The sequence below is a fragment of the Mastigoproctus giganteus genome, chromosome 13, assembly GCF_048544385.1.
Source record: "Mastigoproctus giganteus isolate SK-2022 chromosome 13, ASM4854438v1, whole genome shotgun sequence".
Lineage (NCBI taxonomy): Eukaryota > Metazoa > Arthropoda > Arachnida > Uropygi > Thelyphonidae > Mastigoproctus > Mastigoproctus giganteus.
In genome coordinates this window covers 86849888-86873929 of record NC_143587.1, presented here as the reverse complement: position 1 = coordinate 86873929, position 24042 = coordinate 86849888, and the positions used below count along the sequence as shown (strand labels likewise).

The 24042-nt window shown below is 36.1% G+C and overlaps 1 protein-coding gene across 5 annotated transcripts in view; it reads right to left on the bottom strand.

The window, feature by feature from the left end:
* Upf2 (UPF2 regulator of nonsense mediated mRNA decay) overlaps positions 1-24042 on the bottom strand; it is a 695457-nt gene that overhangs the window by 149612 nt on the left and 521803 nt on the right. For all 5 annotated transcript variants that reach the window (XR_016547840.1, XR_016547841.1, XM_090387842.1 and 2 more), the window contains exon 35: positions 20313-20489. Coding sequence is in view for 3 of the 5 variants with exons in the window: in XM_090387842.1 (XP_090243968.1) it covers positions 20313-20489 (177 nt within the window). In the remaining 2 variants the exon portion in view is untranslated. The remainder of the gene's footprint in view (positions 1-20312; positions 20490-24042) is intronic.

Here is a 24042-nt window from a genome sequence, read left to right as displayed (position 1 = left end):
CTTAGGATTAGATTTTAATATAAGAACTTAATTCCGAATGTTGAATGGGGAAGTTCCTTCACTTGTTGACCAATGTGGGGAGGGGATGTTGAAGAGTTGGAATAATGTTTGTTTGTTATTTGGTTTTTAGGAGCATTAGCAACCAAGGCCATATTGCTCCAGGGATATGCGGTGGTCATTCCCTGACCTTTTCGCATCCTCCGTATTTGGTGGTCATGGGCTCGAACCCCGGTCTAATCAAGAAGCGTGTGCTACGCACTGCTGCTCCTGCCCACCTGGCTACGGAGGTGATCTCTTAGAAGAGCGCAGTACTGTGCACTAGTTACCGTATACTTTATGGGACCACAAGGTGTGGACTCTTCAAAGAAAAATGGTCTGATTATAAATTCTGCTGTGAATCCACAACGCATGGACTTTGTAGTAGTCTTTCATGCAGAGCAGATGGACGAGAAGTTCCCCATATTCGGCAGTTTTGTGCATTTACAGCCCCATGAAGAGTGAAATGTGCCTCATCAGACCACAAGATCATTCAAGCTCATATATCTTCAAGTTCCATACAAGCCAGAAATCGTAGAGCAAAGTCCATTCATTGTTGCTGATCACAAGACTTTAGTTCTTGCACTATGTGAATCTTGTATGGGAACCAGCATAAAATTATTTGAAGCACTTTATGTACAGTAGACCAAGGAAGGTTCAGGTCTCTTGACAAACCTCTGGCACTACTGACTGAGTGTTTTGCATCCTGATCTGGAGGCCATTGCAACTGCCACTTCATCCACTACCTCCGTTCCAATATGTGGTCATCCCCTGCAATTACACCTAACTCCCTGGTCACTTCAAATTTCTTTATTAGTTTTCGAAGCCCCACCAACATCAAAGGTCCTTGATGCAAATCTTTAAGTTTCTGATATTCACGTAGTGTTGCATTAGCATTAGCATTACTATTATTCTGGTAGAACAGGTTTACTAAAAGAGCAAGTTCGTTTTTTGTAAGAGCCATAATGGTTATTGGCGTTGGCCTTTCTGCTTTTATCTAACAGGATGTCATTTTCATAAGCAGCGCAGTTTCCCCTGGTGGCAGAAATTTGAACTATTTTTTCTTCTTCTACAAATTGCTTCCCCATACCCTAAATGACATACCCACAGATTTTCACAGCGCTAACTCTAACCATTTTGACAGGAGATCCCAAAAAGGAGAGGAAGCTTATATTAGGAAAAATGTTGGCTCTTTGGCAGGAGAGGTGGGAGGTTAGTATAACAGGTTCTGTTACTAGATTATTTATTTCGAATGTTCGGTTTGCTTTTAATTATGAAAATAATAGATGGTTCTATCTATGGAACTATCTTATCTACTAACTGGGTATGTCTCGTTAAGAAGTAAAATATACTATTTTGGCTTAGTATTGGATCCGTTTTGTTTGTAGATCTGAGGAAACTTGGAGTCACATATTACATAATTATCTTTTATATTTGCCTTATAGGCAACAATTGATTGAGGTGATACCCGATTTAAGTCCTGGTAATGAAACTCTTTATCGAAATATTTATAATTGTTATGTAACAATGCAAGATTTTGCCAGGCTAGTTTTCCATAAAAGGTTGAAACTTGCCACATAGATAGTAGTTGAATTATGTTTTTTTTTTTTTTTTTTTTTTAAATTCTCAATTTCAAACTCAAGTGTTTTTTTTTTAAATTTTATTATTATTTTATATATACAGCAATACCTCGCTTAGCACGGGTTTCACTATAACACAGTTTTCAATTAAGTTTAAGTCAAAAATTATTATTATTATTATTATTATTATTAACCATATGGTGCAAGGAAGCCTGAGGCTTATGCTGCACCAGCCAAAAAAAAAAAAAATCCGCATTACCCTGAGAGAGAGAGAGAGGGAGAGAGAGAGAGAGAGAGAGAGAGAGAGAGAGAGAGAGAGAGAGAGAGAGAGAGAGAGAGAGAGAGAGAGAGAGAGAAGTAGAAGGGAATCACCAAGAGAGCAAGAAAGAGGAGAATGATGATATCCAGCTCAGGACCCTGGGTTTGCCAAGCCCATACTCACCAGATGTGAGCCCTTGGGTTAAATTTACTGTACATATTAATACTCATTCAATAGCCTAGATATGTACTCTACATATATGCTGCATTGTCATAGCCTAGGAACGCGCACATATATGCTGCAGTGCCAACTCTATTGTCTCACATGCACCAATAGCTTCCCTCAGGCAGTCACTAGCAAAGAGCAACAGTGTTCAATATTCTTAATTCCATCCTGACAAGATGACATGATAGCTTTTCATTTCACAATTTATTTTTTACTCCTTTAAACACGATCGAAAATATATTTGCATCTTGACTAGAAGTCACTGCCAACAACATGCATTCTGTTTGGCAGCATGTTTTGCCCCATTTGGCAAATTATTTCACTGGTTTTGAATTACAAATTCAGACAATTGCCAAAGACATTGTGAAGATCGGAGGAGATTTGGGATTTTAAACTTTTTGACACTGCCAATATACATCACTGCATTGACTCACATGCAAATGACTTAGATGATGCAATTCTCCTTGAAATTGACGAACAAACTGCATATGAAGAAGAGAAAAACAATTCTAAAGTGGATAACACTGAAGTGGCACCAAAAAATTTTCAACAGAAGAATTGGAGAAAGTTTTTTTTTTTGGGGGGGGGGTTGACATGGCCTGCAAGGCGATTATGAACGGAGATCTGGATGTTGGACGTAGCATCAAGATACAGCAAATTTTACAAGATGGGTTTTGCTGCTTCTTTTTCTCAACGTACAAGTTTTTGACTGCACCAAAAACTTGTACGCTGAGAGAGAGAAGAGACAACTTCACTGGACTTTATTATTGAAATACCTAAATAAACAATAAAGTTTTTTTCTCATCTCTAATGATGTTACCTTTCATTAATAAAATTTTTGCAATATTTTTAATTTCAAATCCTTTTAATTGGCTATCAACCGCAAATTGTTTATAGATTTATTATAATTTGTTTATAGACTGTTTCTCTGGTACACATTCAATTAAAACCCATTATAATTATACCTCAATCAGCACAGTTTCACATAACATAGAACAGTTTTGGTACCAATTATCAGTGCTATGCGAGGTATTGTTGTATATATATATATATATATATATATATATATATATATATATATATATATTTTTTTTTTTTTTTTTTTTTTGCAGGCACTGCAAAATTGTACAGTGCAAATGAATACACTTGCGGGCTTGGTTGGGAGTTTTTTTTTTTTTTTTGTTTCTCTCCTCTCCATTTGGGTATTGGTTACCTTGTTTTCCACTACCTGGTGAAGAGGGTGTTTTTTTTATTTATTTATTTTTATTTTTTTAAAATTTATTTATTATTATTTATTTTTATTATTATTATTTTCTTTTTCTTTTTTTTTGCTGGCTCCCAGGCCTGGGCAACTTGGGAGTGGGATTTCTGGCACCCTCTGGACTAGCACTTCTACCAGAGGGTGCAGGATTTTTGTGCAGCTAGCACAGACAGATTAGTGGACCTGTCCTCTGGGGCTGGGTAGTGGTTGCCAGAGTGTTGGCTGCTCCCTATCTATGTAGAAAGAAACAATAAAGAGCAGTGACAACAGGTGGATTTGGACATATGTCTAGGGGCCACCAGTGACCATAAATACATATATACATACATTACATTAACTGTTTTGACATTTTATATTCAAAATGTACTTTTTGAAGCTTTGAAGTATGCAACTAGGTATAGGAAAGCCACAGATAAGCAGGTACCATGGTCAGAACAACTGAAAATTTTAAGGCAAGACGTTTTTTCGGCCAGGAAGCAATTTCAAAGGTATAGGTCTCGTGATATAGAAGAGGCTAACTATTATAAGGAAATATTTAGGTGTAAAAGGAGGGATTATCATAAGGCTATTTATTAGCATAAGTTAAGATCATGGTAGAATCTGGTAAGAACTACAGGAAACAGTAACCTTGGGGACTTACTGTATAAGTTGACTATTAATAAAAAGATAGAGCAGGATGTATTTCACACAGTAATTGAAGATGATAGGGAAACAGTTAGTTGGGGGACAACTATTAAAGTTGTCATATACAAGCTGTTTCCTGAGGATTGTATAAGTAATGATACTCTTGAACAGCATAAGATGAGAGCAGATAATAGAGCATATGTCAACAATGAGGATCTCTCTCTCTCTCTCTCTCTTTTTACAGCAGAGGAATTACTAGTCAGCAAACAGATAAATGTTGATAAAACTCCGGGGATTGATTTACCTGACAACAACAGTATCAGTAAGTTATTAGAGATACATCCTCCAGTTCTGCTCAATATGTATAAGAAATGTTTATTGGAAGGCACATTTCCTGTTTTCTGGAAATGTGCCCTTCTAAAATTGTTGCAAAAACCAGGTAAAGAAAAAACAAGACCCAAGAGCTTTTGATCAATATCATTGTTATCTAACCTAGGCAAGTTGTTTGAGAGATTGATTTTCCAGTGATTAAGTGACTTCATGAATTTACACCACATTGAGATGTCATTTCAGTATAGTTTTAGAAAATCCAAATCTACTGAGGACATGATTAATGATTTGGTGGTTTATGTTAAAAATGCAGATAGTAAATATGTTCTTGCTCTGTTCATTGACTTTGCATGAGCTTTTAATTCAATCTGGCATGGGAGTATTATTTACTCGTTAAGACAGCTCCATTGTCCAGAGAAAATATACCAGGTTGTAATAAACTATTTAACTTCAAGGCAGATAATTGTAAGGGCACAGCATTTAACTTACAGGAAATTAGTGTCTAGGGGATACCCACAGGGATCTATGTTGGTCCCCTATTCTGGAATTTGGTTTTGAACCAATGAATTAAATCGAGACAAACAGTTTACTATAAAATAGCATTTGCGGATGATCTGCTTATCTGTGTGCCTGGTAACTCAAGAAGAGATATTGAAGAGACGGGTGAAATGGTTCTTCAGAATCTAACATCATAAGCTATTGTAAATAAATTAACAGTTTCAGAAGAAAAAACAGTTAAAAAACAGTTATGATGTTAGTTAACGGTCACCTTGATATCAGTTGACCACCAAAAATTTTGTTAAATTGTAAGCAAATTAAATTTGTTACCCAAACTAAGTATTTGGGTGTTTTATTAGATGCTAGGTTAACTTTTATTCCACATTTGCATTATTTGATGAATAAAATTAAGCATTTTAGTACAGTAGTAATACGGATTTCTAGATCAGAATGGAGGTTACGTAGATCAGTTTTAAATCTTTATTATATGGCAGTTTTTCTGCCAACAGTGACTTATGTACCATCAGTGTTGGTAACTTGTGTGAATAAGATTAAGTTTAAAGCCAAGTTAAATTCTGTTCAAAGAACAGTATCGTTGGAAATTCAGAGGGTTTGCAGAACTGTGTCAATAAATGCTTGCTAATACCTGCAGGTATTAGCAGGCCACGTGCCGTTAGATTTTTTTATAATATATAGAGCTTTCTGTTACCATATTAGGAAGCATAATAATTTCACATGTTTAAACACTTTATGCAACCTTAACATTGATCCTAAGTTTGAAAAGAAAAGAATATATGCTAAGTTAATGGAAACCTGGCAAGCTAGATGGACGGATAGTATTATGGTGTGGTCACCAGACTTTTTATTCCAAATGTTTCTTCTGCATACTTTAAACTGAATAAGTAGTTTTTTCCTAGTATGGAGACTTCTTTTTTGTCAACAAGGCATGGTTCTTTGAATAGTAAATTATATTATTTTGGTTTAAAGTCAAACCTTTACTGTGCATGTGGTGTTGAAGAAAATTTATGCCATGTATTATATGATTGTTTGTTGTATGAGAATTACAGAGCTGAATTAAAGAATGTAATTAGTGATTTGAGGTATGGAAATGAAAATAATTACGTGTCAGATTATAAAGAAAACAGTTATCAGTCTGGATATTTGTAAACTAATAACTGTTCATTGTATAGATTTCTATCTCTCCTCCTATTCTTGTTCTGTTTTATTATTATTATTTTTTCCATTTTTTGTTGCTGGCACTGTGGAAATTAATTAATTAGTGAGGGATAAAGTGCCAGGGTGAGATTTGGGTAGGGAGTAGAGAGGTGTTTTATTTATTTATTTTTTCCCCTGACCACCCTGGTCTTCGTTTTTTTTTTAATTTTATTTATTTATTTTTTATTATTATTTTTATTTTTTTGCGTTTGCTGGCACTATGTAAGTAACTAAGTGAGGGATAGTGGACCAGGATGGTGTCTTCTTTCTTTAAAATTATTTTATTTTTTCCTCTGTACACAAGAGTAGGAGGCTTTGAATCCTGAATGCCTGTGCGGGGAGGAGAGATTTATTATGTTATTAATATTTTAAAAAAAAAATTTTAAACTTTTTTATTTTTATTATTTGGAACACATCAGGACTAGTGCATTTTGGCCCAATTAAGCAGCTGCCCCAATTATCCAATTATCCAAAGTTTACTGTATTTAGAGATAATACCTGAGAAATGACGCAAATACCGAAAACTGAGTTATGGCTCCCATAGTAATAAAGGGGTTCCGTTCCAAAGTATGAAATATATAAGAAAAATTAGTCTAAAATTTTGTCTATGTATGTATTATATGTATCTTCATAATATGACTATGTACATAGACAGTACATCATCATCAGCCATTTTCAATCCACTGCAGGATGAAGGCTTCTCCAGCAACTTTCCAGTTCCTTCTGTTTTGAGCACTGGCCATCCATTTAATACCCACTAACTCATGAATTTCATCTATCCATCTCTGCCTTTGTCTTCCAGGTTTTCTTCTAGCTCCTCTTGGATACCATTCTGTTATTTTCTTAGTCCATCTGTCATCATGTCTTCGAGCTATGTGTCCTGCCCAAGACCATTTTAGTTCTTTAATTTTGATAAGAATGTCCTTTACTTGAGTTTTCTGCCTAATCCATGTGTTTCTCTTCTTATCTAACAGTCTGATTCCCAATATAATTCGTTCCATTCTTCGCTGTGTAGTTCTCAGCTTCTCTTCCATTCTTTTGGTGAGTGCCCAAGTTTCACTTCCATAAGTCATGGTGGGGAGTATACATTGGTTCATTATTTTACGTTTCAGACAAACTGTGATATTGCTCTTCAGTATGTGACTATATTTCCTGAATGCTATCCATCCAAAATTTATTCTTCTCTTGACTTCCAGCCATTTATCATTATTACAGCTAATAACTTGTCCCAGATAAGTATATGACCCACCTTTTCAATTACTGCTCCTTCAATCATTATTTCTCTTTCTGTGGCATACTTGTTCATCATTACTTTTGTTTTAGCCATATTCATCTTTAGTCCAAAATCCTTACTAACTGTGCATAACTGATTAAGATTTTCCTCTAATTCTTTGGGATCGTGGCTTATGACCACAATGTCATCTGCAAATCGTAAATGGTTTAGGTACTCTCCATTCACATTGACTCCTTTCTGCGACCAGTCTAATCTTCTGAAAGCTTCCTCAAGGGCAGCAGTAAACAGCTTTGGAGATATTGTGTCTCCTTGTCGAACTCCTTTCTCGATTTTAAATTTCCTACTGTCTTTGTCTAGTCTAATACAGGAGGTAGCACTCTCATATATTTTCTTCAAAATCATAATATGTGGGATATCTATGCCTTGTCTTTCCAGTGCCCGAAACATTGCCTTATGCTGTACGGAGTCAAATGCCTTTTCATAATCCACAAATGCCAGGCATAATGGTGTTTTATATTCATTTGCTTTCTCCATTAGCTGTGATATTACGTGAAGATCATCCATAGTTCAGAATCCTGTCCTAAAGCCAGCTTGCTCTTTCGGATGATTCTCATCAAGTATTCTTTCTAATCTGTTAGTAATGACCCTTGTGAACAACTTGTAGATGTGGAATAACAAGCTAATTGGTCTATAATTTCCAATTTCTGATTTATCTCCTTTCTTATGCAGCAAAACTATGATTGCATTATTCCACTGCTTAGGCGTCACACCTTTTCTAATGCACTTTGTGAAGAGCCTTGCCAGTTTTTGTGTTATGTCTCTTCCTCCCAATTTTAACAACTCTACAGTAACTTCATCTTCCCCCGGGGCTTTCTGGTTCTTCATTTTCTTCAATGCATGTTCTACCTCATCAGGAAGAATATCGGGTATGTCTTATGTGTTGGTACTTTGCAATCCATCTTCCCCCACTGCTGGCATCATTCCCCTGATCCTTGTATAATTCTCTATAGTAGTCTTCTGCTATTTGAATTATGCCTACTCTGCTGTTTATAAGTACACCATTGCTATTCTTCAGTTTCAGTATCATTTGAGTTTCAGTATCATTTGTCTTTCTGTATTACTGCTCATGGCTGCTGATTTAAATCCTTTGTTTTCCCTTAATGCTTGTTCTACTTTTCTTGTGTTAAATCTTCTTATGTCCTCTCTGAGTCTCTTTCTAATGGCTTTGCAATACTCAGTATACTCAATTTTCTCCCTGTCAGTGTTTTTCTTGCTTTTCATTTGTCGTCTTCGGTTCATCATGACAAGAGTTTCTTGACTAATTTTTTCTTCTTTGGATTTCTTTTTCCCTATAGGTTTCTTGGGCTTTATCACTTTCAGAAAGTTGTAATATTCCTCGTCAATATCTTGGTCCTGAGCAGTCTGCAGAAGCTCAAACTTGTTCTTAAGTTACAGTACATACTGCCTTTTCTCCTCTTCTGTTATCTCAAAGACCTTTGTATTATTTACTCGAGTCAGTTTTTTCCTTTCCTTTCCTACATCTATATCAAGTGTACATCTTAACATCCTGTGATCACTTCCAACATTTACCTTATTCAGGACAGTAACATCATTCACAATATATCTTCTGTTAGTGAGGATGAAGTTGATTTCATTAGTAGTTAAACCATTTGGACTCTTCCATGTCCACTTTCTGTTCACCCTTTTCTTGAAAAAAGTGTTCATTACTGACAGTCCTTGAGATTCTGCAAATTCTACAAGTCTTTCACCTCTTTCATTTCTTTCACCAATTCTAAAATTTCCTATAGTTCTCCTTTCTGCGCTGTTTTGTATTTTTCCAACCTTAGCATTGAAGTCCCCCATAAAAATAGTGTAGTGGGTTTTCTGCTCATCTAGAAGACTCTCTATTTCGGTGTACATTTCTTTTCAACCTCTTCATCATCATGGCTGGATGTTGGTGCATAAATCATTATAATCTTTAGCTTGTACCTCTTAGAAATCTTGAGTATTAGTCTTGACACCCTTGGTGATGTACTTTTGAATTCCAAAATGTTGTTTTTAAAATCTTTATGGACCAGAAACCCAACTCCACCTTCACTCCTTTCACTGTTTCCACTGGTGTACAGCAGATTTCCACTTGCTAAACTTATAAGTGATTCATTTCTTCTTCTTGTTTCAGCCAAATCGATGATATTCCAATTCACATTTTCTAATTCCTTTTGCAGCTCTAATATCCTGTCTTCACCGAAGTTTAATGTAAATACAGTAAACCCCCACTATTCGCGGGGGTTACGTTCCTGAGAAATGCCACGAATACCGAAAACTGAGTTATGGCTCCCATAGTAATAAAGGGGTTCCGTTCCAAAGTATGAAATATATAAGAAAAACTAGTTTAAAATTTTGTCTATGTATGTATTATGTGTACCTTCATAATATGACTATGTACATAGTGAAATGCAAGCATATGGCATCGAAATGAAAATAAGAAACAATTTAACATTAAATGTAATATTTATTAGAAATTTCAAACAAATCTTTCAAACCAGTGCCTTTGCTAGCTAAAAAACTTATCCCGCCAGTGCTATCACCAGTTTCGCTAAAGTGTTGATAAAGGAGTTTTGCCTTTTCACGAATGATGAGTGAACTTAACGGAATTTTATTTTGAGTTTGGTCTTCTATCCACAGATTTAAAGCCTTTTCCATTTTTTCTAATTTAACATCACGAGTTACAGAGCAAATTTTTGAAGCAATTAGCGCGTTTTCACGGACACTACGGCAGATTTTTTGATTGATCGTACTGTTGACTCATTGATTTTATAATGTTTTGCCACTGAGAAGACACTTTCACCATTAGAAATTTTGTCTAATAACTCAATTTTATTCGCCAATGTCATCATCTTCTTTGGTATTTCACATTCACATTCCCTTGTTATTCGTAGCCATATTTTTGTATGGGTTAGAAAGAACTTGTCCAAATAAAGTCACTTTCTTCCTTTAACACACTCGAAAAAGTCTGTTTTAAACTGCAAAATGGTAGATTTATCACTTTTGTAAGCATATCAATTTATAAACTGATAAATTTATTCAATTTATAAGCATATAAATTAAAAACAAACGACGAGACCTTCCATGGCAAGCACATAACACATACTGAACAAGGATTAGCGTGAGAAATATCCACGCTGGCGATTTTGCCACCCCTCTCCCCCCACCAACTAAACGCTGTTTTGACCGGGAAAGATAATTTTAGCCACGCCCATGTTTTTTTATGGCGGAAAATGTTCACGGCGCTTTAAAATTCACATTTTTTAAGGTTTCATTTTATATTAAATCAGCGACTGCGAATAGTGGGGGTTTACTGTAGTTAAAAATACAATGGATCCCCGCTTTACAATTGGTTCACTGTACAATCAAATCATGTTACGATGGACTCACCATAGTAAAGTATTGTTCACTTATACGATGTGTAGTAAGTGCCGGTCATTGTGATCACGTTTGTGAATTGAATTTTAATTCAATTTAATTCTACAGCGATTCTAATTAGCAAAAATAGGAGGAATATTATCCACAGACTAGAAAAGTAAAGATATATTAAGCACAAATTTAACCTTTATTACCAATTAAAAAATTAAATAATACGTGAAAATCGGAAGAATATTTTCCATAGGTTAGCAAATTAAAAATAAATTTACGTTTACATGCATAGCTTATGTACTGTAATATACTGACTAGTTGACATTTCTGTTCACTGACATTTGTGGTAAAATATAAAACAGTAAAAAGATAAGCAATCAATAACAAAGAATACGGCACACACAAATTGCAAGTAATACAATACATGCAAGTGAGAATGGAGTAACAAGTTAGGAAGCTTTAAAAATAGGAATGAAGAGTAAATTCTAAAAATTAATTTTTTATATGATTGAAGATTCCATGGAAGTGTAAACACATTTCACCATAATAACCCACAGAATTTCAGCTGTCAGTATTATAGCAAATTCAATAAGATCGAGTTTACTATCCATTTATGATAGATTGCAATAACAGAAAAGCCCAATAAACAGTTGACTGCTAATTGTTTTATGGTTGTGAGCTCCAGAAATCTGACCGAACCACGTGGTACAGTTGGAGACAATCGTACGATAATCTCCAGTGCTGTCATCTCCTGCCTCAATTAAGCGAAGTAAACCCTGGCTATTTTCTCGATTAGGTTCCGTTTTTTATGATTTGCCCGAATTAACCGGAATCCACTGTATATATATATATATATATATATATATATATATATATATATATATATATTATCATTATTTATTTATTTTATTTATTATTTTTTATTTTATGCTGGCTCCCAGGCCTGGGCAACTTGGGGGCTGGATTGCTGGCACCCTCTGGTCTAGCACTTCTACCAGAGGGTGTGGGAATTTTGTGCGGTCAGCACAGACAGTAAAGTAGACCCGGGCCCAGCTCTGTGTTCATAGGGACGGGCATCAGGTAGCAGTTATCCTAGGTGACGACTGCTCCCTGGTGGCTGGCTGTCTTGTGTATAACCAACTCACACTTACATATTACACAAACCTAACACTATTTTATTTTATTATTATTTTTTTTTTTTTCAAGGCTTGTTTTATGTATAATAAAGTCAGTGATATTAGGTGGATTTGGACAAATGTCTAGGGGCCACCAAAGACTATAATAATGATAATAATATAGATAGTATGAATTTGACAGTATGAACCAGAGCTGCAATGCTCAATATGTTCTACATTGATATCAATATTTGTAACAATAATAATAGTACAAGAAGCTCACTTGCTTGTTTGTTTGTTTGTTATTTGGTTTTTAGGAGCATTAGCAACTAAGGCCATATTGCTCTGGGAATATGCGGTGGTCATTCCCTGACCTTTCCGCATCCTCCGTATTTGGTGGTGATGGGATCGAACCCCAGTCTAATCAAGAAGCGTGTGCTATGGACTGCTGCTCCTTCCCACCTGGCTACGGAGGCGCGCAAGCTCACTTGCACACACAAGCACCTGGCAGGGCAGTTCACCCAAACGATAAGGCACCCAGAGACAATCCCGAAGTTTCTCACTCAAGGAATCACATATCTGAAGCTTAAAGATGAAGATACAAGAAACTCGGCGAAATATAGGCCAATCACCTGCCTCCCAACAATGTACAAGATCCTGACAAGCTAAATAACCAGGAAGATATCAGACCACCTGGATAGCCAGTACATAATGGCTGAACAGCAGAAAGGATGCAAGCGGCTGAGCAAAGGATGCAAGGAGCAATTAACCATAGATGCCGCGGTTATGGAGCAAGCCTACAAGAAGCGACACAACATGTACACAGCCTACATCGATTACAGAAAGGTCTTCGACTCCATGCCTCATAGCTGGCTAATAGAAGCGCTGAACATCTACAAAGTCAATCCAATAGTGACAAACTTCCTAGGAGAAACGATGGCGAAATGGAGTACCACCATTAAGGTCGAAAACATCACAACCAGGCCAATTCCCATCAGGAAAGGAATCTTTCAGGGAGATGCTCTGAGCCATTGCGGTTCTGTCTAGCACTTAACCTGCTATCCACCATGCTCAACAGGAGCAAGTACGGATATAACCTCAAAGAAGGTTATATGGTCACCTGATGTACATGGATGACATCAGGCTCTACGCCGGAACCAAGAAGCAGCTCCAGCAACTACTCCAGATCACTGAAGAATTCAGCAATGATATTAGGATGGAATTTGGTCTAGACAAATGCAAGACAAACGACTGATCGCACCAGGGAAAATTAGTCAACTGAAACTACCAGCTGCAGACTGGTAAAGAGATCAGCCATGGCAGAGGGAGAGGCCTACAAATACTTGGGGATGATGAAGGTTCAGCAGTTACAGCACAAGGAAATTAAGGCCTGTCTGACCGAAAAATTCCATGAGAGACTCAGAAGCCTGCTGAAAGCAAAGCTGAATGGAGGGAACACAGCTAAAGCCATTAACACCTATGCAGTCCTAGTGCTAACATACTCCTTCGGGGTCATAGATTGGACTAATACCGAGCTGGAGGATATTACGAGAAAGACAAGGACAATGATGACGAAGAGCCACCAACACCACCCAAAATCTGCTGTGGAGAGACTGACAATTGTGTGGAAAGAAGGAGGAAGGGGGTCTGATAGACGTCACTGAGCAACAGAAGACAGCAATAGTTAATCTGAAGGATTACTTCCAGAAACACACAGCAGCACTCCACCAGGCCATAAGGAAGACAGACAAGTGGTATGCCCCACGCAACCTAAGCGAGGAGTCCCCCCCATCCAAGAGGTACAAGCGAAGCTAGAAAGATGGGCAGAGAAGACACTACAATGATCTCCACCAAGATCACATAGATAAAATTGCTTCCGATGCATGGCTCACAAGAGGGATGCTCTTCTCCGAGACTGAAGGATTCATGCTCGCCATCCAAGACCAGGTAATCAACACCAGGAACTATAGAAAATACATCACCAAGGAGCCCAGAGTATCAGTATTAGTAATGGCCGCATGGTGCAAGAAAGCCTATGACTTATGCTGCACCAGCCAACCCCCCTCCTGAATAAAACAATGATAAAAAAAAATAATAAATAATAATAAATAAATAAATAATAATAATTAATAAAAGAAAAGGAAGTTAAACCTATCATCCTATGTGCTTCCCTGACCCGAAGGTACTATCCAGATGACCTTTGAATTTCCCCAAACTGTCAGTTTCTACCACCCATGTAGGCAACTTATTCCAGTAATTTTTAATTCGCTGGCTAAAATAAAACTTCCTGAGGTCCAATCTAAACATTCCCCCCCCCGTAACTTGAATTTATGTCCCCTAGTTCTAGCATTATTTATGATCTTGAAAATTTCGTTCTCATTCATTTTACTGATGCCTCTCAGAGCCTTAAACACCTCAATCAAATCTTCTCTAAGGTGTCTAGTTTCCAAACTCTGCAACCCACATATTCGAAGTCTTTTTCATAAGGACGCCCTTTTGCCGATCTCACCAGGCGAGTTACCCGTCTTTGCACCCTTTCAAGAAGCTTGATGTCTTTCTTTAGATGTGGTCTCCATACTGAACACAGTATTCCAAGTGTGGTCTAACAAAGGCCTTATATAATGGGATTATCACATCCCTATCTCTACTTGCAAAAGTTCGATAGATCATCGATAGGACACCATGGGCCTTCCTTGCAACCTGTTTACAATGCTCAGAGAATTTCATGTCTGACCATATCATAACACCCAAGTCTCTTTCATACAGTACTGGGTTTAGTTGAACTCCACCAAGTGAATAAGTTATTTTGGGATTACTGTTTCCCAGGTGTAATACCTTACACTTTGTTGGATTAAGGCATAGCTGCCATTTTTCTGACCATTCCTGAAGTCTATCTAGGTCTCTCTGAAGAAGCTCAGCTTGACAGTGATCATTAACTATTCTACCAATTTTAACATCATCTGCAAATTTAGACATCACGCCCTCTATCCCTTCATCGATGTCATTTATGAAAATTAAAAACAACTGTTCGATGACACATGTTGATGATGCCACCTGGCCTCAGAAACGATCCAACACATCACTGTGGGATGCAAGATGATCACCCAGACTGAGTACACTCATAAACACGACCAGGTAGCCAGGATAATACATCAGAAGCTAGCAAGGAAATACCAGTTGATCGAAGAAAGTATACTGTACTACAAGTACAAATCCCAGGCAGTACTAGAGACCCCAACCCACAAGCTGTACTGGGACTGTGCCATAATGGATAGGACAATCCCGCACAACAGACCGGACATAACCCTTGTGGACAAGAAGGAAAAGGCTACCTATCTGATTGACATAGCGGTACGTACCCAACACTGGCAACCTGCAGAAAACCCATGGGGAAAAAATCAGGAAGTACACGAACCTAAGACAGGAGATCAATGAGATGTGGCATATACAACAAGTAACGTCCATCCCGATCATTGTGTCAACCACAGGTATGGTGCAAAAGACCCAACATAACAGCTTAGCAGCAATAGGTCTCCCAGAAAACACCTACAAGGAACTCCAGAAAGTCGCAATCCTGAACACCTGTAGGATAGTCAGAGTTGCTCGACCAACAGTAACACCAGACACAACAACAACCACCCTGTGTACTTGGTAGCAATATCCGTCGTGAGGCGGAACCCACAATCTGTGAGAAATAATATAAGAGCAATAATAATAATAATAACAACCTTTTTGACACTAGGGTCTTCTGAATAGGGAAACTTATTTTATAACCACCTGGTACTTTTAAACCAACCACTTGGTTATGAATTAAAATGAATAAAAAAGGGGATAGGAAAAAGTGTGAGAATTATAGATGGATCACTCTGCTTCACAAAGAGAAATTGTATGAAAGGACAGTGCAGAGGATAGTGTGAGAAAAGGTTGAAAGTAGGATGTTGTTGTTATTTGATTTTTAGGAGCATTGCAACTAAGGCCATATTGCTCCTGGGATATGCAGTGGTCATTCCGTGACCTTTCTGCATCCTCTGTATTTGGTGGTCACGGGCTCGAACTCTGGTCTAATCAAGAAGCGTATGCTACGCACTGCTGCTCCTGCCCACCTGGCTATGGAGGTGCTGAAAGTAGGATGATGGAAGGTAGAGTAGATTCAGAAAAGGCAAATTGATCACAGATTTAATTTCTGCTCTGAGACAAATAATGGAAAAACATTATGAGTATGGAAGGGAATCTGTGCATGGCTTTTTTTTTTGAATATTGAAAATGTGTATGATAGCATAGAGAGAAGAAGGATATGGGAAGTGTTAAGGAAACAGAGAGTAGGAAAGTCGTTGACAGAGACTATTAAAAGTCCATACGGAAGGACTGAAAGCTATGTGGAAACAAAGGCTGGTTTGAAATTAATAATGAAATGAGACAAAGTAGTCCATGCTCACTTTTAATGTTCATATTAGTAATGGATGATATAGCAAATGCTGTGGAGAAAAGGATTGAAACAAGAAAAATTAAAGTGATAATGTTTGCTTATGATTTTATGGGGAGGAGGATGAGGTACAAGTGGAAAGCTGAGTGGAGGAGGCAAAGAGATATAATTTAAAGTTTAGTGACACTTAGAGTAACACAATGAGAATGAAAGGGAAGGAGGGAATTAACATCTTTATTGAGGGAAAGGAGATAGAAGAAGTGGACAGTTTCAGATATTTAAGAGTACAGTAGATAAAGAAGGGAGAATTGATAAGGAGATACGTAGAAGAGCAGACCAAGGAAGAATATTTTATAACTATAAAAGATCTAGTTTGGGGAAAGGGGGTATCTAAGAAGTGCAAGATGGTACTCTACAAAACTTACTATGTACCAATAATAACCTATAGATCGGAATCATGGGTAATGTGGGAGAAGGATATTATCAGAATGCAATTGATGGAAATAAAGTCTGTGAGGTGTGTGTGTGTGTGTGTGGAAATACTAGGAGAGATAGAATAAGAAACATGGCCAGTTGGGAGAATGTAGGAGAAAAGACTGCCAAAGAGGATGTTAGATATGCACATGGAGGGTAAAAGACAAAGAGGAAATAGAGCTAAATGGAGAAGACTGGTTTTCTTATTGACCTGGCAAGAAGCTGGAATGACAACATATAAGTAAATAAATAAAAAATTGTAACCTGCCTTCTCCATATAACCTATCCATCCACTGTGATAGTTTGTCTAGATCTTTCTTGAATTAATTTATTTAAACTTAATTTACTCACTGGCTAAAGGCAAATTTCTGCACATCTATACTGCATCCATCTTTCCTCAATTTGAATTTATGACCCCCCCCATAGTGTAGTCTAAGCAAAGGGAAGGATACCATCAGCACTCCTCACAGATGCTGTAATTTGCAGAACTGAAGCCATTTATGATAAGACCACCCCTTTTGCCCCCTCACTCATCTCACAGCTCTTGTATGTCCCTATTCCAACAGATCCACATCCTCCCTAAAACGAAGCTTCCACACCTGTATGTAGTAATCAAGATGTGGCCTCACACAACTGGTTGATCACCTCTTTATCCCTGTTGGCAAAATTATTGTATATCGTTCACAAAACCCCATTAGCTGTCCTGGTAGCCTGTCTGCATTTCATATCTGAATGCACAATTACCCCCAGGTCTTTTTCATTCTCCACTACCCTGAGTGTGGTACCACACAGTAAATTTATCTGGGATTACTGCTACCCATTTGCCTATTTTTTCCAGATTGTGTTCTGCAGTAGCATACCCTGATTTCCTTCATTAACACCATTGCAAAAGGGTGGTTAACACAAAGGTTTCCTGGAAAGGTTTACATGTGGTTTATAGTTCTGATTCCTTATTGACTGTTTACAAAAACCTGGACACTGAATCAAGTCACTGAGGGGAGAGAACATAAGGCACTACTAAGAACACACAAAAACCAGAATAAAATAAAACACTAAGTTATGAGAATGAGGCAACATGTAAATAAATGTCTTGATACGGTGGTTAAAAGATATGTTGTACAAAGCAATAAAGTTGAATGAATGGTAAAATGATACTGCATTCTTGGTTGGATAGTTTTAGTAATTTTTACTAATAATTAATGCAACTTTTCATGTCAAATTTTGATAATTACTCTTAAAATAATTTTGAAACAATAGCCAGACACTTTTGGGTCTTTATTCAGGCATTTCTTTTACTGGAAAAAATGATCTAATTAAATCATGATGATGTCGTAACATCACTTGAACTGAACTAAGCTAACACGGATAACCAAATGCCTGTAAAATACATACTTGTTTCTGAACTAACTGTGGCCATCCAGAGCCAAGTTACAAATTATGTCTTCTGGTTAAGTGCCATTTATGCCTGAGAACAGACCTAAAGAGCACACAATCAGATTATCAGCAAGGGAGAAATTGAGCTGGGAGACTGTGCCAAAAGTCTGGATGGCCTGCGATTGCCATGAAGAGGGTCAGATTCTTCTAGGCAGCCTATTAAAGAATTCCTCAAAATAATTAGGTATATGCAATATATCCCAGGACACCTAAGTGCTTTTAAAGTCCCAGTTAGTTAAACAAGGTTTTTGCTTTATAAAGCTGCACTGTGTTCCCTTAAGAAAATCTTTTCTATCTAGATGATCCTATATCACATGCCTAATCATTGCCCTCATGATTTTTCTTACTACTGAAGGCCTGTAGTCATCCATTTCAGAACCAACCACTTTCATGGATTGCAAATATACTGGCATTTCTCTAATTCAAGGAAATCATCTGAGTCTAACGAAGCACCCATGATCAACTTTAACAGCCTAATCTATTCCTTCACTGCTTTCCTGAAAATAACTAAGAAAACTTGAGGAAAAAAAAAAGAAGGAATATGACATTTTATTTTTTCTATCCTTGTTCAAAGAAATATGTTTGTTTTTGTTATTTAGGAGCATTAGCAACTAAGGCCATATTGCGCCAAGAATACACGGTGGTCATTCCCTTGACCTTTCCGCATCCTCCGTATTTGGTGGTGACGGGCTTGAACCCCGGTCTAATCAAGAAGCGTGAGCTACGCACTGCTGCTCCTTCCCACCTGGCTACGGAGACGCCTCAAAGAAATATCTTTATTTGTGGTCACACTGTAAACTTTTAAAAGTTAATATATAAAATTAGGGCTGCACAACCACTTTATGATATATTAACTTCTTAATGTACCGTTATTTTGAAATTCGACTTAATGAGAATAATAGCAAAACTGACAGTATTCACCTGAAATATGGCTGCATTCTATAAATTTAAATTTAAAGACAGCCACTATTCCTTATACATCCATTTGTATTACAAATATTAGTGTGCTATACTGTTGGAGAAAGTCTATTTGATCTTCAATTTCAATCAGAAGCAATGTAATTCATCTTATAATTCAAATGCAATCATTAATGGTCTGTAAGTTGCAAAAGCAAGTTCTGTAGACTATGTATTTTTTCCATAAATCTACATGTAAAAAGGTCATTCAAATGAAAACATATAGACCTTTAAAATAAACAGTTGGCATATGCACAGAACAAATGAATGTACCCACAGAACAGATAATCATATCCTCTTGGATTGATGTGTTAGTTATTCAACATGATGCAAGAATGGCAGCTACAGTTTGCAACTGTGAACAACATAAATGCATTTAAATGTGCTCAGCACATGGTAATGCAATTTTTGAGTGTAGAGATTAAACAACCGCTGACGAACATTTATTGCTGCATGGTAGCTATATATAGGATGGACTGTTTGAAATGTGTTTGTTTTTCCAATGGTGTAAGGAGTTCATATATACAATGAAAATGATTTGCTACACAGGAAGGAGCAAATAATTTTTCGATCAACATAGAATATTATTAGCCTCCTTATTTCATGGTGCCACAACCACTGCCCATCTCTAGAAAATCAGTGGAGCAGTTTAGAACAATCCATAGCAATACAGCTGGGAGGCATAACATCTATCTCTCTACTGTGCTGCAGTGACCACATCTGTAGCCCCCCCGAATGAAAGCACTCAAAGAACATCTTTTTTGAGTGTCTTCTGAGGTGAAGGAAATCAAAATCACATGTAAGGTCGTTCAAAAATCATTTGAACAACCTTATGGTAAAGGTTGTTCAAATGTTGCTCAAGACCATTATGCGAGCTTATTATGATTCACATAACAGTTCTAAAATTATTTTCAAGACAATTTTAAATCTAGTCAACAGTTTTGAGAGGTAAGCTCAACTGTCAAAAAAGGATTTGCAAATTAATTAATGTCAGTAATCCTTGTAAACATCTGTAAAAGTTTATTAATTTTTATTAAACAAGATTTTATATTTCATATGAAATATATTTTAAATATAAATTTTTATAAAATATAAATTAAAAATGTAAAAATATATTTTTGAAACATATTTTGAAAAATGTGTTTTATATGAGAATTTCAATAAATGCAAACCAATGGCTGAAAATCAATCATTAAATAATATGGCAATGAACACCTTTATTTGGCAACTTACTAGAATACTTTCTGAAAGCATTTTGTCGAAGGCTGTCATAAAGTCTTCATCTTCTGGACAAGGAATATGCTTAGGCCCAGATGTAACAACTACTGCTTCTTGGCTTCCACTATAAACTTGATCACTTTCTTCATCGCTAAGAGAATTCAGAGCATCTTCAGCTCCTTCATTATCTTCCTAATAAATTACACAATATTTTATATTACTTTGTAGAATGACACAACAGATTAATAACTCTTAAATTCATTCTAATGTGAAATGTTTAAGGCAGCACATGGAAAATGTTTGATATCATACACGAGTGAAGTATTAATCAAATATTTACTTGCTAACGGTTATGAGTAAATGTGTGAGGGAGAGACCTACAATAGTGTATGACTAATAAAAATGGAAAAAGAATAAAGTGATGTATCAAAAAATTGCTTTATACTTGTTCATTAGTCATTCTATAATCTTTCTGATTCAGTTTAGTTTAGTAAATACAATTCTACAATTTTATTGAAAATATATACAAAATTCAATTAAAACAGAGAATGTGCCAGAAGTGTCCACTTTTTTTGTATGTTTCATATAAGCCTTCAAAGAATATTTTCAATAGCATAAATGCAGTCCTCAATATTCTGCTTCAGTTCATTTTGGGTAACCTTAAACACAGAAATCTGTAAAAATCTAATAAAGCAAACCCATATTATGGACCATATGAATTAAAATCATAATGCTCCTCAAATACCACTGCTATCACATAATGACACTGAATTCTGCCACCCATCTAAAAATATCTTACTCGATAGTTGATATGCTATGGTGCTACTATGGCTGCAGTATACACTACTGTGCATAGCTATAGTTAAAAATAGTTACAAAGCCACAATTACTTTTTAATATTTTTTTGCAGTTAGAAAACAGGGAGAATAATACATATCTATTATGTGCTATTCATTCTTAAAAGTGAAAGGATGACATTGTACTTTTAATCTGTTGGTGGCGACATTAAAAGTACACCCGAGAAACTGCAAAAAGAGTTATTGGGAAAATTCCTCTAAAAAATGTCGACAGTAGTTATTTAATGAATCATAACAGCATAACTTTGGTAGATTGCTGTTTGTTTAGTCATTCAGATATTCCAACTGAAATGCTAATATCTAAAGCAGGGTTCGTTTATTGGTAAACCACCAGGCAGTCCTTGTGCAATTCATAACAATTCATAGAAATGCATTACACATACACAATATACTGCCAAAAAATAAATTTGACACCTGCATGTTTTAAAGATGTCTACTAAAACAACTTAAATTTGAAAATAAAAATTATCTAATAAAGTGAATATCAATCTTAATTTTAGTATCTCTTCATTCTTGGTTTGATATTTGATCTCTATCAGTAATTCTTTTGTTGTAGAGGTTTAGCAATAAAAAATAATAAAAGGAAAGTTTTTGTTAGGCTTCACTAAGTCAATTGTTGCATATAATTATCAAGCAAGAATTTAAAATTAGTGGCATATGTTGAAGCCAATAAAAGATAAGTGCTAGTGCAACCTTTGATTTTAAGCAAGTGAATGGTAATGCTTGCTAGCATCAAAGTTTGTTTACATCTGCAATAAGTGTCCAGTCACTGTATGGTTTTTCAATTTTTGTTTCTTTCAAGTTTCGCTTGTTGACAGTAAAGCCCAAATGAGGGCATTAAAATTGTTTCATTAAAAGTGCATACAGAAATGGGGGGGGGGAGGAATTGCATTTTAAAAAAATAAAATTTTTCACAATTGTGTTCATAATAGATTTAAAATAAAGGTGGTTCCAAAAGTGAACAATTTTGAATTATTTCATGACTTTATTCCAAGCATAACAATGGTGGAAAAAGTCCACCACTCTGCCTGTTAATGTTATAATTTTAATGAGCCTGGTAAAGTTAATAATGTTTCAATCTACCTTTAGCCTTAATTACACAATGCATCCTAATTGTTAAGACTCTGGACTGATTTATTTTTGATAATGGGACTGTGTTTTGGCCCATTCTTCTTTCAACACAGCAGTCAATTCAGCAAATGATTGTAGGTGTATTGGCCTGGCTTAGTTTGAAAACATGGATATGCAAAACATCCCAACAGTTTTAAATGGAATTAAGGTTGGGGCTCTGGACAGGCCAATGAAGCTTTTGCACACCCATGTCTTCAAACAAAAATACAGGCTATGGTTATACAGTATAATATGGTACATTGTTGTGCTAAATCAGAATGGGAGAAAAATGGAATGCCATTTTTCACAATATCTTCTTAATCTATCCAGGTCTTATTAGAGCAGTATACCCCAATCAATAACTAACACCTTTGTATCATCAGCACACTTAAACATTAAACTTGATATGCCTGCATCAATATGATTAATAAACATGGTGCTCAAGATAGTACTGCACATTTGGGTATAATGTTGACCTTGGAATGTCTTTCTTCCTCTCCTCCTGTTCATCTTCCAGTGCTGAACTGCATAACTATCAAATTGTCACACATGAATCATCCCTTTCTACTTGCTGTGGTGAGAACAATACTCATCTGTTTATTTCTATACAGCATGCATGTTTGTCTAGTGATTAATTAAATTTTAACTTTTATTCTTAAATTTTTGTGACACTGACATCTGTAATGATCCAAGTAAATAATGTCATAAACAGTAAAAGAAATACACTCCATAACTGAGAAAGTTAAAAATGGGATTTAGAAAATCATATTATATGAAAAGTTTGGTATCCTAAAGGAAATCATATGCAAAAAAATATTTGATATAAGGTGAATGATTCTCCTGGCATATAAAGGAAGAAACCAGTTAGTTAATGTATGCAGTGTTTTACATTTCAGGCACGTTAGCAAATAGTAATAACTTTTATGCATGAGCTGAGAACATTTTGTTTTTGTGCATCTATTGTATTGCTCGTTCTTTCCTGAAATCAGTGCATGGCAATAAACAATAAATATCCGGTGCTTCAGTTACAATATACAGTATACGGATAGTTGATGTGATATGTATGAAAAGCACAAACAACAACTGCCAGATTTCTATTGGTTTGATTTTAATGAAATTTGGGAAAGCTCAACAAATCATTCTAAAAGAGTTAAACATAAAATTTCATGACATTGAGAGTTGAGTTATTACATGTGGATGAATGGACAAAAAATAATAATTACCAGATTTTTATTGGTCTAATTTTAATTAAACTCAGGATGGCCCACCAAATCTCCCTAAAAGGGTTAAATGTAAAATTTCATGAAAATCCATCAAGTGGGATGGAGTTATTACATGCTGTTGGATGGATGGGCAAAAAAAAAAATAAAAAATAAAAAAAATAATAAATAAATAATTGCTGGATCGCTACTGGTCTGATTTTAATGAAATGTGAGAGATGGCTCAACAAAGCTTTCTAAAAGGGAAAAAAATATGAAATTTATGAAAATCCACACACTAAGAATTGAACTGTTACATAAAGATGGAAAAGACAATGGGTGCTCTGTGCATATATGTTAATCCATCTATAAAGGCTTTCAAAAAACAAAAACTGTATGACCGCTTGACACACACACCAAGAGATAATTCAGGTGTACTGCTTTCAGGACCGGCACTCAAGATGCAAGCAGAGAAGTTTTTTCCTTCTTTTCTTGAAGTCAGAGTTATTCTCAGACAGCCAGATCTCACAGTGGTTTGATACCGACAAGGAAACTTGTGTTTTCCTTGTCGATGATGAT